General features: G+C 50.8%; 1 protein-coding gene across 3 annotated transcripts in view; it reads left to right on the top strand.

The window, feature by feature from the left end:
- Positions 1–14,805, top strand: part of CDC42BPB (CDC42 binding protein kinase beta) — a 92,337-nt gene that overhangs the window by 62,637 nt on the left and 14,895 nt on the right. For all 3 annotated transcript variants that reach the window (XR_004320954.1, XR_004320955.1, XM_032482725.1), the window contains exons 13-23: positions 782–1,024; positions 2,489–2,599; positions 3,255–3,499; positions 3,572–3,677; positions 4,063–4,187; positions 4,546–4,651; positions 6,526–6,674; positions 7,963–8,057; positions 9,819–9,898; positions 13,255–13,344; positions 13,670–13,747. Coding sequence is in view for 1 of the 3 variants with exons in the window: in XM_032482725.1 (XP_032338616.1) it covers positions 782–1,024; positions 2,489–2,599; positions 3,255–3,499; positions 3,572–3,677; positions 4,063–4,187; positions 4,546–4,651; positions 6,526–6,674; positions 7,963–8,057; positions 9,819–9,898; positions 13,255–13,344; positions 13,670–13,747 (1,428 nt within the window). In the remaining 2 variants the exon portion in view is untranslated. The remainder of the gene's footprint in view (positions 1–781; positions 1,025–2,488; positions 2,600–3,254; positions 3,500–3,571; positions 3,678–4,062; positions 4,188–4,545; positions 4,652–6,525; positions 6,675–7,962; positions 8,058–9,818; positions 9,899–13,254; positions 13,345–13,669; positions 13,748–14,805) is intronic.

Below are 14,805 nucleotides of genomic sequence, written 5' to 3'. Positions count from 1 at the left end.
TGTTCACCCCACAGTTAGGATCAAGTTTCCTGAAGTACGTCCATGTGTGACACTTAGTCGGTGACTCTGTAGTTTGTGATCTGTTTTCTAAAATGTTCCCGTGGCGTCCCAGCCCCTGCAGTGCTCTGTCTGGGACGTGCAGTGTGGGTGGAGAACCTGGCACTGAGTGGGCCCGGGAGGCCTCTCCTCCCCTGGGGGAGCTGCTCATCAGCCTGCTCAGATCCTGGGCTTCCAACCGCAGTGGCTGGGCAGTCCGGTTGTTGAGGGGTGGTCAGCGCAGCCAGCACTGAGGTGGGGAGGTCAGCGCACCCAGAGGGACAGCCAGCAGCTGGAGCTCAGGCTCTAGTTAACTGTTTCTGCACAATTCTGTCCTTTGATTGAAACCTTAGGCATTTTCACATATATTGTGTTCTTTTCTGATCCTGCCATGTGTAAGTAACTGTAGAGTGGCGACCACATTCATGCTTTATCTACTTGTGTGATTGTGGGTAACACAGGGGAGAGGTCAGAATTCCTGAGCCAGACTTGCCTCTGTGAGCAGGCTGCTCCTCTCGTGGGGGGGCCTCACCTGAGCACAGGTGGGCTGCTTCAGGCTGCACGTGGCTGTGCTTGAGCAGAGCGAGGGGCTTCTCCCCAGAAGGTCAGTTCTTGGCCTGTGGCAGCAGTCTGTAACCAGCGTTTGCTGTCACTTTTAACCCCTTAGTGCAGTGGGCGATGGTGCCTCTACCCGTCCAGGTCTCTGTCAGGCAAACCTGAAACATCTGTAACTCTTTGTGTTCAGCAACTGATCGAAGCTTCAGAGCGACTGAAGTCCCAGGCCAGAGAACTCAAAGATGCCCACCAGCAGCGAAAGCTGGCCCTGCAGGAGTTCTCGGAGCTCAATGAGCGCATGGCCGAGCTCCGCTCCCAGAAGCAGAAGCTGTCCCGGCAGCTGCGGGACAAGGAAGAGGAGGTGGAGGTGGCCATGCAGAAGATCGACTCCCTGCGGCAGGAGGCCCGCAGGTCCGACAAGTGCAGGAAGGAGGTAGCTTCTCAGGGGCTTTGGGGCTGCACTGATGGGACTTCGGGCGACCTTAGTGAACTGTCTGCGTGCTGGGCTGCATTACATAAATCCCTGTAAAACATCTTAAATTTCACATGAAGCCAAGTGAGTCTCTCTGCCAAGCATTTGTTTTGTAGTTCTCAGCCCTTGATACCTATTTGTGAAATTATTGAAAGAGGTTGCTATAGTATTAAACTTCTAAAAGTTCCTTTTTAAAGCAAAATGGAGGGTATCCACGTTGTGTGCTGTGGCATGGCTTCAGCAGACGTGAAGACTAGAAGCAAGTGGACGACACACACGTCTCAGCCTAGAGACTTCACGTCAGCTGCCTTAGAGCAGCGGGTCTGAGGCTTGGGTTTCGGGGCGTCTTTACATTTAAGAAGTCACTGAAGCCCCAAAGAGCTTTTGTCTGCGTGGGTTATAGATCTTAATGGTTACCATATAAGGAATTAGAACTGAAGAAGTTTTCAATGTAACAGACTATTTACATGTTCAGATAAGTAACATTTTTTGAGTTTTTTTTTTAATGTGGTGAGTGGCAGTTTTAACATTTTTGTGCTTTTCTTTAATATCTGATTGAACAGAAAGCAGCTGGGTTCTTGTGTGTGTTTTTGCATTGTCTGTAGTGACACATTTTTGGGGGAAGAAAGCCCAGCTCCTAAGATAGGTAATTAGAAGAAGAAGGACCTTGCAGACCTCCTAATAGGGTCTCAGGACCCCACTCGAGAACTGTTGCCTTACGTAATTCCCAGTGTTCAGCTGTTAACAGGCACGTATTTTCAGCAGGCCTTCCTTGAAGGTGCTGTTAGGATCTGCCTGGTATGCTGGGTGGGGCAGCCCAGAGGTACACACTGTTGTTCCTTTCATGTTCGGGGCTATTTGTCCTTTGGCCTCAAAATGCCAGTTTGTTTTCTTCTTAGTTTGTTTTGTAGCCCAAATACATCTGTAGTTGTAGCCAGCTGTAAGTCAACTTAGTGAAGGCCCTAACTGAGCGCTACCGTTCCAGTTGTGGACGAAGTGATGAGATGTCTGGGCGTTGCTTTAAAATAATTAGGGAGTGGATGTACGGCCTAGGAGTTGGGCTGGGTTGCTACCTGTCGATGCTGGGTGATGGTCCGTGGGGTTCCTGCACTCCTCTCTACTTTTGTGTATGTTTGCAATTTTACATTTAAAAAGAACTAGAATCTGTGTTCTGTAGATTTCAGAAGTACTTGTTTTCACAAAACCAGTATACTTTCTTGAAATTTAATCTCAAAGTATCCATTTAAACTGGAATGTAAACTTACTTTGTTACTAACCAGCCATTCCAGGGAAGCCCTGAAGTGTGTTTCTCAGCCTTTAGCTTGTGATAAACTCTGATGGAGAGTGAGGAACTGCATCTTAGGGTGAAGAGCTGAGTGCCGCTGGGGCTCGCGGCGTGTGGGTAAAGCCATGCTCTCTCTCTAGCTGGAAGCCCAGCTCGAGGACGCCGTCGCCGAGGCCTCCAAGGAGCGCACGCTGCGTGAGCACAGCGAGAACTTCTCCAAGCAAATAGAAAGTGAGCTCGAGGCCCTCAAGGTAGTGCCTCTTACTGAGAGGACAAACCGTTACCCATAGTGACTCCTGCAGGGAAATCATCACGCTCCTCAGGGCAGAACCACACCCAGGACGGTCCCAGACGACAGCCAGGAGAGGGTGGGGGGCGGCGGGATGTGAACCTGATGGGAAAGCTTTTCGGTAGCGTTTTGCTTTTACAAGCCAGACTCCTTGATTTTGTTCCTTGTGCACGTGTTCCCAGCAGTATTCAGTAGGCCCTGGAGAACTAGCACCTGACACTTTGTATGTGTCGTGGGTGTGTGGATTCAATGGCGTCCATTCCTGGAAAAGTTCCTTACAGACTGGTCGTCTGTGGCCAAAGGGGGCAGGGGGAGATGGCAGAGACCGCCGTCTAGCCCTGTTACCAGTAGGGAGCCTGACACAGAGTCAAAAGAATACTGCTGTGTAAACAAACAGTGCGAGTAGATCTTGAGGAGTGTTCATGTCCAAGCAGGAGGCAGCTTCTGGGGTCCCCGGCAGCTCTGGGCTCACCTTGCTCAGGGCAGACCCCTCCCCCCAGAGCCTGTCCTGGCTCTGCTGTCAGGAGGGCAGAGGAAGCTGCCTGTGGCGGAGGGGTGTGACCCTGGGCGGCAGGCGAGGCCCGAGCTCTGTCATGTGTTTCAACCTTCACCCTCAGATGAAGCAAGGAGGCCGGGGACCAGGTGCCACCCTAGAGCATCAGCAGGAGATTTCCAAGATAAAATCTGAGCTTGAGAAGAAAGTCTTGTTTTATGAAGAGGAACTGGTCCGACGTGAGGCCTCGCACGTGCTGGAGGTGAAGAATGTAAAGAAGGAGGTGCACGATTCCGAGAGCCACCAGCTGGCCCTGCAGAAGGAGGTCCTCGTGCTCAGGGACAAGCTAGAGAAGTCCAAGCGAGAGCGGTAGGTGCACGCAAGCCCCACGGGTGGCGGGCCCGGGGCAGGAGGCTGACCGCCCTCTCCCCCGGCTGCCAGGCTCAGCGAGGTGGAGGAGGCCGTGGGCACCCTCAGAGACAAGCACGAACGTGAGAGAGCCATGCTGTTTGAGGAAAACAAGAAGGTAACTGCTGAGAATGAAAAGGTAATTTGAAGTGTCTGGTTTATCCCTTGGCGGAAGTGTAATTTTTTTTCACGCTTGAGTCTTAGAAGTTTGGTATTTTACATATTTTAATTTTCGAATGAAATAATGTTTGATCTTTTAATTGGGATGTTGTCATTTGGTTACAAGCTCTAAGTACTTGAAACCACTAGCTCTTACCACTTCTACATTCAGATTTGTATTGAAGCATGATTTAAGTTAGATACGATTAGAAAGTCTATCTTGGAAACCGAGTTTGGAAAAAAATCTCCTAATGATTAAAGAAAACTTGCAAAACCATCAGAAGAACTTGTAGTTTTCATTGTGCTAATGTCCCACTTGAAGGACGCCGAGTTATGAGCTGTGTGGCACACTTGTTTAATTTCAGCTTTGTTCCTTTGTGGATAAGCTCACGGCTCAAAATAGACAGCTGGAGGACGAGCTGCAGGATCTGGCAGCCAAGAAGGAGTCAGTTGCCCACTGGGAAGCCCAGATCGCAGAAATCATTCAGTGGTACTTGCACCCCGCCCCATGCTCGCCCACGCTCGCCCCAACCCTCGCCGCCTCTTCCATGCCTCACGGTGTTTGTCTGAAGTCTCAGCGCGGACCTCACCTTGTTTCCCCAGAATCGTTGGTGTCTGGGGGGCAACAGTTCTGTCCAGTGGTCATCACGTTGGACTGAAGGGGAGAAACAGCACCTCCAAGTCTCAGAGGGTGTGGGCCGGGCTGGAGGCCCGCGTGTCCCGGGTGACACGGAGGCTGAGGGCCCCGAGCCCAGAGAGCGAGCTGGGTCCAGCCTTCCCTGACGAGGTGGCGGCTTGTCCCGGGCCACCGGGCACCTCTGGCTCACAGGTTGCCTCTTCCCTCTCAGGGTCAGCGACGAGAAGGATGCCCGGGGCTACCTGCAGGCCCTCGCTTCTAAGATGACTGAAGAGCTAGAGACGCTGAGGAGTTCCAGTCTGGGGTCAAGAACACTGGTAGGTCTGGTTCTGAAGCCCGAGTCTGTGTTGCTATGGGGTTGTCTGTGGCTCCACTCGGTGTGAATGTGGCAGGTGATTGCAGTGACACGAGAGGCTTCGGTGAACATGAACTCAGTTTGAGGACCCTTGTCAGTCATCAGGAGATCACAGATTATTTTGATACCGTTCATTTATTTAACAAATAGTTACTGAGGACTGGGCTGTGTGGAGAAGTCTCAAATTTCAGGACTGGCTTCTGCCCTCAAGGTGCTTGGATTTATCGATGTGACCAGCTGCCCACCATCCGCCCAGTGATCTGTGATTTTGACACCCTGAGTGTGGCTGGGTTGGGAGGCTGTTCCCAGGCAGCAGCCGCGTGTGCCCCCCCTACTTTGTCCGGTCCAGTTTACCCTCCTTAAAGTAGAGACGTGCAAGCTATTTTGAGAAAGAATAAAGGCATAGAAAGTCAGCTTTATTAGAAGACTAGTTAGAACTTAAACTCAGCGACCCCACGTTTTCTTCCCATGTTTTCCTGATGTGAAGGTATATTTACGGGATGGGGCGGGGCAGGGCAGGACCTTTGAGTGGCTTTGGCTAGTGATCCTGTCGGCAGGATCTGGAGCCCAGCGTCCTGTGATTGCTGGGTCCTGTGACTTCATCTCTCGTGGGCTCTCCTGCCCTCGCCCCTCTTTCTTCCTACATGTCCGTCCTCAACGCCAGTGCTCTTAAAAATGCAAACAGCTCATAACTTTATTGAAGGAAAAAGTACGGCCCTGTTCTTTGCTCCGTAATTGGAAAACATTTTTTTCTTTACATTTATGAACACCAATTCGAATGAGCAATAAATTTTTTTCATTTCTGCTTTTTTCTTCCAGTCGTGTCTACATGTACACTGGCACTTATAAACTGCATTGAATGAGTTTTGTGCACAAACTTCATCAAAGATGAAAGAACACTGTCGTAGGTTCTTTTAGCAAAATGGGATTGTTGAGATCGTTGTCACAGAGCCCTTTGTGAACAGTCCTTCCTGTTGAAGGTCTGACTGGACACGAACATACTCCCTCTTCATCCTTAGAAGTGTGGTGCTTGTTTGCTTACCATTCCTGAGAAAGCTCACACAGGACACGGTCCCCGAAGACCCGCGGAGGCCTCCTTTGTCTGATGGGCCTCACGTGGTCGTGAGGGCCCCGCTGCCCCTGCACCCCCCTCCTCTCATTGCCCACTTCTCATGAGACGCGCCCTCCGTCGGTTTTCTCCTCTTTCCTGTTACGGAGGAAAGATGAAGCGTTCTCAGCTGTATGCAGTGAAAGCCTAAAGCACGGCGTGCCAGGACAGTCTCTCCAGGGATCTTCCATCGTCTTGAAAGCGGGGGGAACACATCAGGGAACTCAGTAAGAACATGAAGAACGCTGTAATCGGCTGGGCTGTTCCCCTGTGGCTTTATTCTTCTAAGTCATTCCATCGTTCTTCCTTTTTTGTTTAGTGTTTTGTCACAGGAGGGGATAAGTAGTGAGTGATGACGTAATTACTGGCAAGTTGAAATAGCAGAAGGCTTCAAGGTGTAGGAAAAATAAGGCGCCTGTGACCCTGTAACACACCTTAAACCTGCAGACGGTCTAGTGGAGCCGCGTAGGACTTGCTCTGCGGGTCAGGTTCTTCTTTAGCAACAGCAGCAACAAAAGAGTAAATTTTATTGCTTAGAAGACCTCGAAGAAAGAACAAAGTCACAAAATATCAAAACTAAAATTGAGTCTGATGGACTTTAATAACATCTTTAATATTTAAATATAGTAAAAGTTTAAGATTCGAAGAAGATAGTTCTTTGTTAGCATTAATTTTGTTAAGCAAATAGCTCAAGAATGTGTTTTTAATATTTGAACCAATATCCACAGGATCCCCTTTGGAAAGTTCGCCGTAGTCAGAAGCTGGACATGTCGGCTCGGCTAGAATTGCAGTCTGCTCTTGAGGCGGAAATCCGGGCCAAACAGCTCGTTCAGGAGGAGCTGAGGAAGGTCAAGGACTCGAATCTCGCCTTTGAAAGGTGCCTAAGGACCGGGGACCTGTTCCGAGCAGTGTGCCGTCTCTGGCACTCAGTGGGCAGTGGAGCTGGGTGGACAACTGTGCGAGTGGACTTCACCTCCTGGTGGCTGTCTGCAGGTTCTGAGTGCCAGTGTCTCTGAGTGTGTATGTCGGGGAGGGGTGTGCCCCCCATGCTGGGTGACAGGACTCACAGCCACATGTCCATGGACCCCTCTCGGGCCTTCAGTTCATCAACTTAGAGCTTTTTCTTTTAAGCTAAAACGAATATTTTAAAATGTAGGTTGAAGATAGTATGCCTGTTTGAAAGTTTCCCCCACCTTCAGACAGTGGTAAGAGCACACTTCCTCACAGGAGGAGGTTCAGCAGGTGCTGGGCGAGAGCCCGTGTCTGCAGACCCTGCCTTGCGCTCGGGCTGTGAGGATGAGCTGTGGTTTCAGGAGGACCGGCCGCCCGCCTGTCGTCACGCCTGCTGATGCGGATGCTGCTGGGACAGGCTCTGACCTGCCTTCTGAGGGGGAGGGTCTTGGGAGTGATGGTGCTGCTGACAGGGTTACCGAGTCCCAGATCCTGTTAGTTTGGGCTAGAAAACTAATAGTAGTAACAGCTGCCATTTAAATAGACTCCTTTGTACTAGGAGCTGCTGTAAGGGCTTCATTCCATTAAGTCACATGACTTTACAACTGACCGCCCCCATTATACAGACGGTGAGACCAAGGGCGGAAAGATGAGCTGGCTGACCCAGCCTCGCCCATGAGTGTGGAGCTAGGACTTGATTGCAGGCCCCCCACTCTTGGCGCTGGACTCTGCTGCTTGCCTCCTGGCCAGATGTTAAGCATAGCCGCTGACTCCGCTCCACCCCCCACAGGCACAGGGAGCACAGGAGCCCCTCTGCTCGGGCCGGGGCACCGCCCTCTGGTGCAGGCCACCATCTTGCCCGTTGCGAGAAAGACATTCGGTCTGACAGCTGAGTCATCCAGGCTGTGTGTCCTCAGAGGACGCATCTAGAGATAGATAAGGAAGGTCAGAAACTTGGTTAGAGCTTCACGGGACTGTCAAGTTCACGTTTGCTCACAGTCTGAAGCACGTGCTCTTTGTGTACCTGGGGGAGCGGAGAGGCTGATGGCGGGGAGTGGGTCCACGTTCCGTCCAGCCGTGGTGTCGAGCTCCTGCCCTGCCTGGCACTTCCCCAGACACCAGGGTGACCCTGCCCTCACAGCTTGACACTCTCTCGACCAGCCCATAGATGACGTGGGCTCTGTGCATTGAAAGCCATTTATTTTTTATTTTAGCAAACTGAAGGATTCCGAAGCCAAAAATAGAGAATTGTTAGAAGAAATGGAAATTTTGAAGAAGAAGATGGAAGAAAAATTTAGAGCAGATACTGGTAAAATAAAATCATACACTTCTGAATCATTTGTTTATTTTCCTCCCATGTGAGCTTTAAAAAATTATTTTACTTTATTTTTTTAATTTATGAGGGGAGGCAATCAGCTTTATTTATTTATTTTTAACGGAGGTGCTGGGGCTCGAACCCAGGACCTTGTGCATGCGGAACAGGCACTCCACCACTGAGCTGTCCCCTCCCCCCAAGTTATTTACATACAAACCTTTTTTTAATGGTTTTATTTTAGATTTAATTTCTTTCAGGTTTAGTAACTTTTAGTTGTATAAAGAAAGCACTCACCATAACTCCAAAGCCCAAACTCTGAAATAGAGCAGGTTCAAAGACACCCTCCCCAAAGGTAACCACAGTTTTGGGTTTATTCTTCCTTTGTTTCTTCTTGAAAACATAAAGCGAACGCCTACATCTGTATAGTTAGACGTCCATGTTCCCCGGATTTCACGAAGGCCTGCTCTGCTCATTGTTCAGGCGGGCGAGGCCACCGCCTGCAGTGGGCCTGGGCCCTTCGCAGCTGCACACGCACTGCTGTGGGCTGCAGCAGCCCTGGCGGTGGGCGTCGGGCTGTTCTGGCCTCTTGCATAGTATGTTCCCTTTCTGTCCGTGTACTTCGGGGACAGTTGTCTTGCAGACATGGCCGATTCTGCTCCGAGGCTTGTACAGCTGTGTCCCCACCTCAGTGCAGGCAAGGGTCCTGCCCTGCAGCCTCACCCACAAAGAAGGGTTTCCCTGTAAACAGGTTGGGGAAGTGGCATCCCGTTCGTGTTTCCTTACGAGCAAGATGTGCATCTTTTTGTGTGTTTGTATTTTTCGGTCTATGATTTATATACTTGTATCTTCTGCCCATATTTTAAAATTCAGATGATGATTTTTTTAATTTTTAGGAGTTTTTAATATACTGAGGATTAGATCCTTTTGTTTGTATTACAAATATTTTTCCTAGTCTGTCTTTTTACTTTGCTTATGATTTTTTTCTTTTTAGAGGGGATACTGAGGATTGAACCTAAGACCTCATGTGTGCTAAGCACACGCTCTGCCTCTAAGCTGTACCCACTGCCGTCCCCACCCCGCTTAAGATTTTTTTTACCAAGCGTAAGATGTGGGGTGGTTTGTTTTTTGGGCTTGTATGTGTGTGCGCCACAGCTACCGGTTTTCCTTTTTGAGTCGTGGGGGCTACGCCCCAGTCCCCAGTTGTTCACGTTCGCCCGTGTTTTCTTTGAGTATTTATGTTTCATTTTAAAATTTCAAATTACTAGTGCATTTGGAATTTACTGTGCGGTGCAGGTTGAGGAGTGGGCCCCGTTTTGTCTCTTCCCCACGGCTGGGTCGCTGTCCAGCACCAGTTGTTAGAACATCCCCCTCACTGCTGATTTCAGACATGACTGTCCCCACACGTGAGGTCGCCTTGGGCGCTGGGAGTGTTTCTGGATTTCCCTCCATGTTTATTGTTCAGGGGCAGGAACCACCTGAATCTAATTAGAGTCTCTAGTGAGTCTGTTTTACTGTCTGCTGGGTCTCCCCCCCCCCGCCGGCCCCTCATTTTTCAAGCTTCCTGAGAGAGGCTGCATTGGTTACTCTCCCAAGTGTCCAGCTTTGGGGAAAAGTCCGACAATTGATTGCTGGAATCACGTTAACTGTATCAGTTCACTTATGGAGAACACTGTCTTGGTAACACGGAGTCTTCCCACCTGAGCATGAGACAGTCTTTCATCTTTCACCCGGACTAGTCTTGTTTCCTTCCTGCAGGGCTCAAACTTCCAGATTTTCAGGATTCCATTTTTGAGTACTTCAACGCTGCACCTCTAGCGCACGACCTGACATTTAGGGTAAGTGCTTTTGAAAGTGACAAGTGAACTTATGATAAAAGTAGTGTAATGTGGTTTGACTACCTGTGGGGCCACAGACGCACCAGTGACATCGGACAGTTTAGTCTCAGTTGTGCTGACCCTGTAATTGACCGGGGTGTACAGTGTGTGATAAGGTTAGAGACAGTGCAAAGTGTTGAAATGTTCCCAGACTAGCTTCCTCAAATTAAGTGGGAATTAAAGTGCTTGGCACCTCCGGACGAAACCTACGCTGGTGTCTGCCTGTATAGTGACTATTTCAGGCAACTTTTAAATACAAAATACAAATTCTTACAGTGTAGCAAATGAAGAATGAGTGGTTGTGTTACTGTTTCGGTGATGTGTGTCTGGCTGTCCAGTTCCATCTTGCTGATGGGCGGGGAAAGGAGGTTTGGAAGAACAGTCCGGCCCCAGGTCCATTGTTGCAGTCCTGGTGTTGGAGTTCAGTGCTTCTGGTCAGGAAGTGAGTGACCAGAGCAGGCGCTCCAGCCCAGGAAGCAGCTGCTGAGTGCTCAGTGCCTCCCACTTCCTGCCTTTGGACATTACGAGTTCTTGAAGTCACTTGTTGGGGCAGGACAGTCTCTCCCTCTTTTTCCGAAACTATAGGGTAGACCCTTACCAGCAACCCCCTGAAGCAAGCCAGAAAGTAAAATGATGAAAGCAGATCTCATTAATGGGGCTTCCCGTGTTTGTCATTGCTTTTGTTGGTTTTCTAACCTTTTATTAGAGAATCTTAAACCTGCAGGAAAGTTGAAAGAATAATACAGTGAACATCGTGCATCTCGCCTGGCGTGGTGCTGTACACTCTCTCCTTCCCTACTTGCACACACAGGCTTCCCCCCTGAACTGTCTGGACGTGAGTTGCAGGTATCAGTGGCCCCTAATACACTGAATTCTCAGTGCTTATTTCCTGAGACCAAGGACGTCCTCCTCCACTACCAGTGGCGTTGTTGCGTGGAGGACGTTTGTGCTGTCACCTTAGCGCCGTCCACAGCTGCTTTCCCTCCAGTTCAGCAGCCAGAGCTCGTGAGCTGCATTAGTTGTCCTGTTTCTTTGGTCTCCTTTAATCTGGAGCTACACCCTCATCTCCCCCCCCCCCTTTTGTGACTGACATTTTTGTGGTGTCCGGCCAGTGGTCTTGTAGACCATCCTTCACTCTCCCTCTTGATTAGATGTGGGCTGGGTGTTTTGATGTGAAGCCTGCGGAGGAGATGGTGGTGTGCTCTCCCTGAGAGCAGAGGTCAGCTTGCTCAGCATCGGGGATGCTGAGCTTGATCGTTAGGTGGAAGTGGCATCTGCCAGACCTTGTCAGCCGTGACCTTGGGTGTCTGCACCAAGCAGCCTCTGCCAGTGGGTTAGCGTCCGTCAGCAATCTTCGCCTAGATCAGTTATGACAGAATCCAAATAGATTTGTATTGCTCACTCCCATTTGGGTACATCCGTTTACGTCAGCCTGTCAGGGTGGTTTTTTATCAGATTTGTGAGGCTTGTCTTTTTCCTGAAGTGCCCGGTTTTTAAGAAGCAAATCCACGTAACCGTTCGTGCACACCGTTCTTTCACAAGCCTGGTGCTGCTCGAGCCTCCTGCCTTTCTCTGGCACTGCAGTGAGACGCCATTGTGCTGGGGCTGAGCCAGAGACACTCAGTTGTTAACAGGATGGAAGTGGCTAGGAAAGCAGTGACTTTCCTGTAAAATTGGTGGACAGAGTAGCATCTGTAGCAGCTCAGACCTTCCGTCACCCTGGACCCTGCCAGCAGAGCAGTTTCAGCAAAGAGGTGACAGTCTTTGTAGCCAGCACTCCTGCTGTCTTGATGCTTGATTTAAATCCCTCTTGACCCTGAGATGTAAGTTGGAAGGGCATTTACTGACAGAAAAAACCCTGGGTCAGAGTCTGAGTGTGTTAGGAGGATTTCTAGCCTCGAGAATCACCTTACAGAAGTTCTGCTCTGCTTTCCCTGTGGTAAGCATGTTGTCTATACTAGGAGTGTTTGCCAGATCGACTGGAACAGTGTATTTTCATGCAGGTTTTTATTGGGTGGGAAGTGATCACTTTTGTCCCTCCTGTCTGTCACACCCGAGGGAGGACTCCGTCTCCTCTCCACATCCTCTCTGCCAGCCCCTCGGGGAGCAGTGGGTCACTGCCGGCGCCGGGGCCCCATGCCTCTCACTCACGCCAGTGGAGCAGTTTCCTCCTCCTTAACTTGCAGCCTTTTGATTAATTCACCAACTCAGTGAAACTGGTGGGGCTGTTGCGTGGCTTACGTTAAATTACTTAATACCCTTTTGCCCTTCGTTTATCTGAAGGTGGAGCTCCAACTCATGTAACTGCCTTATCTGTGGGGCAAGTTGCTTACATTTGCAGCCTTGGTAATTAGCAACTTGGTCTGGCTCCCCCCCGGCGAGCTTGCTCCCACATCCAAATAGTGCGGGACACAGCTGTGCGTGCGTCTCCGCCTGTGCGCTGCCTGCCCGTCCGGATCTGGCTCCTTACACAGCAACTTCATTAATTCCAACCGTTGAAAAGTGTTTCTCTGATTTGGCCCATTGGGATTTCGATGTGGTACACAAGATACAGCTATAAACTGCGGCTATAGGCACCCACCCAGCTCCTCCGTGTCCCAGGGCGCTGTTCCCTCATGGTCTTGTTTACAAAGCGTACGTGAATCTGTGTAAATAGCGGCTGCTGGTGATAAGATACTAGATTCAGGAACACTCGTGAAAATGAGGTCATTTTTAGGTGGCTTTTGAATGTAGCTTTAGCTTCCGTTTCAAATCGAGACGTTAACTTGAGAATCTTGAGTTATTGGAACAAAGCATTGCTCCCATTTGTCATAAAACTTACAGAGAAATCCCTGCTTCTGGCCACAGATCCACAGACCTTTTCGATGTTAGAATTTCTTTCTGACGCTGAAATGAGGCCTAGGAGCACGTGGCTGTTTTATCTTAGAGACCCAGGTATAGAGAAAATCACTTCTGAGTGACGTCAGGGGGCCAGCAGTTTGCAGTACCTGCCCTGTAAGTGGAAGGATGGTACGGGCTGCAGTTGGGGGTGGGGACAAATGGTCTCTGGCCTTTGGTGATAACTGTGACCTGTCAGAGCCAGCCCTCCCACGCGGTCACCAGCCCAGCCTCAGAATCCCACGGGCAGTGGTCTCGGGGAAGGGAGGACAGCTGAGTGAGGTGGGGTCCGCAGTGGGATGCCACTGGACTAATAACCCACGCTGGGACCCCAGGGCCCCAGTAGAATGCACTTTTGAAGTAAAAACATGTAGATAGGGTCTAAGTTCTGCAGAATAAGCTCTTTCATACCCACCATTTTTCTGCCTTTGTTTTTACAGACCAGCTCAACCAGTGAGCAGGAAACGCAGGCTCCAAAGCCAGAGGCGTCCCCTCCGGTCTCTGGGGCCGCGAGCATGGACCAGCAGGAGGTAAGAGTCCTGCCCCGCCTACACCCCGGAGCCTGGGTCTGCACCTGCCACCCCCACCGTCCACGGGCCCCTCAGGTCCCCGAACAGAAGCTGCTCTGCTGCCACACAGCTTGTCACTCTGAGCCCAACCCCTGTGTCAGAATTACTGTCGGTGTGTCGGCCGGACGAGGGCTGCTCTGACGGCCGTCTGGACGGTGCAGCAGATTAAAGACGCAGAACTGTTCGCTGTTCATAGTCCCAGAGGGAAGGGACTCCCAAGCAGGGTCTGACATGTAGCAGCTGTGCTGAGCCGGGGCAGCACTCATCTGTCCCTGCTTGTCCCCAGGACACGGCGCGGGCCCCTCAGAGGCCACCCCCCGTGCCGCTGCCCGCCACGCAGGCCCTCGCTCTGGCTGGACCGAAGGTAGGAACCATGGGGCCTTCTCAGATTAGACAACTTTTGTGTAAATGAGACGGACTTGGTAATGTTTTGTTCTGAATAGTGTGTGATCCAGAAAGTGTCAGGGCCTTGTGTTCTCTTAATTAAGCCACTGACACATGAATGCATTTTAATTGGAAAATTTCAGAGTTTAACCTCCCTGCCCCCCTTTCTCCATTCCCCAGACTGTACTTGCTTCTCCAGGGGTAACCACCCTGTGTTAAGTGTCTAAGTCCCTTCTCCAAATTTATCTCCGTCTATCTGGCTGTACTTTGAGCCTGAGAGAACCACGTGGTTTATGGGAGGCACTTCTTCCTCAGCGTAAATGGAGCCCTGCTGATTGTGCAGCTTCGTACCTTTTCCCGTACATGTGTCTTGGCGAGTTGTGCCCGTCAGTACATGCAGGTCACCATAGGTGTCTGGCTGTGGCGGGGCACTAGGCCTCACACTTAGCAGGCACTGGGCCTTATGTACCAGGTGCTTCCTCTCCTGTGATGTAGATGTGGCCTCTTACGGTTGCAGCTGCAGACAGCCGTACCACCTAGAGATGAGAGACCTGATTTTGCTTGAGACCAACTAATGACTTGGCTTTCGGGCTCAAGGATTAGACCGCTGTCTGTCTGGATTTCGTGTTGGTCACTCCCTTGTTTCTTACACATGGTTCCTCCATCTTTGTGTGTCCCTGAAAGGAATCCTTCCATTTGCTACGTTGAGCTTTGCGGGTGCTGTGCTGTGTAGCCCTCAGCTCACTTCTCCGTTCAGCTTTACGTGTTCCGCTGCCTACAGCGTCCTGCGTCCGTTCTCCCGACAAGGGGCGGCGGGCCTTTCCAGGTTTTCGCCATGAAGAACAAACAGCCTGTGGCTCACGTCTGTCTCCTGGTCTCCTGGGCAAGGGCTGCTGTGGCTGGCAGCCTATCCCAAAACGTGCCTCCCGCCGGCCCCCAGGGCCTCTAGCAGGCGGGCCAGGGGTGGGGGGCGTTGGGCCGTCCTGGGCTCCACCCCCGAGCCAAGCTTGCTGATTCCAGTAGCCCGACTTGTCACTG

The sequence above is a fragment of the Camelus ferus genome, chromosome 6, assembly GCF_009834535.1.
Source record: "Camelus ferus isolate YT-003-E chromosome 6, BCGSAC_Cfer_1.0, whole genome shotgun sequence".
Taxonomy (NCBI): Eukaryota; Metazoa; Chordata; class Mammalia; order Artiodactyla; family Camelidae; genus Camelus; species Camelus ferus.
The sequence above is the reverse complement of the archived record's forward strand: the minus strand, read 5'-3'. Positions and strand labels throughout refer to the sequence as shown.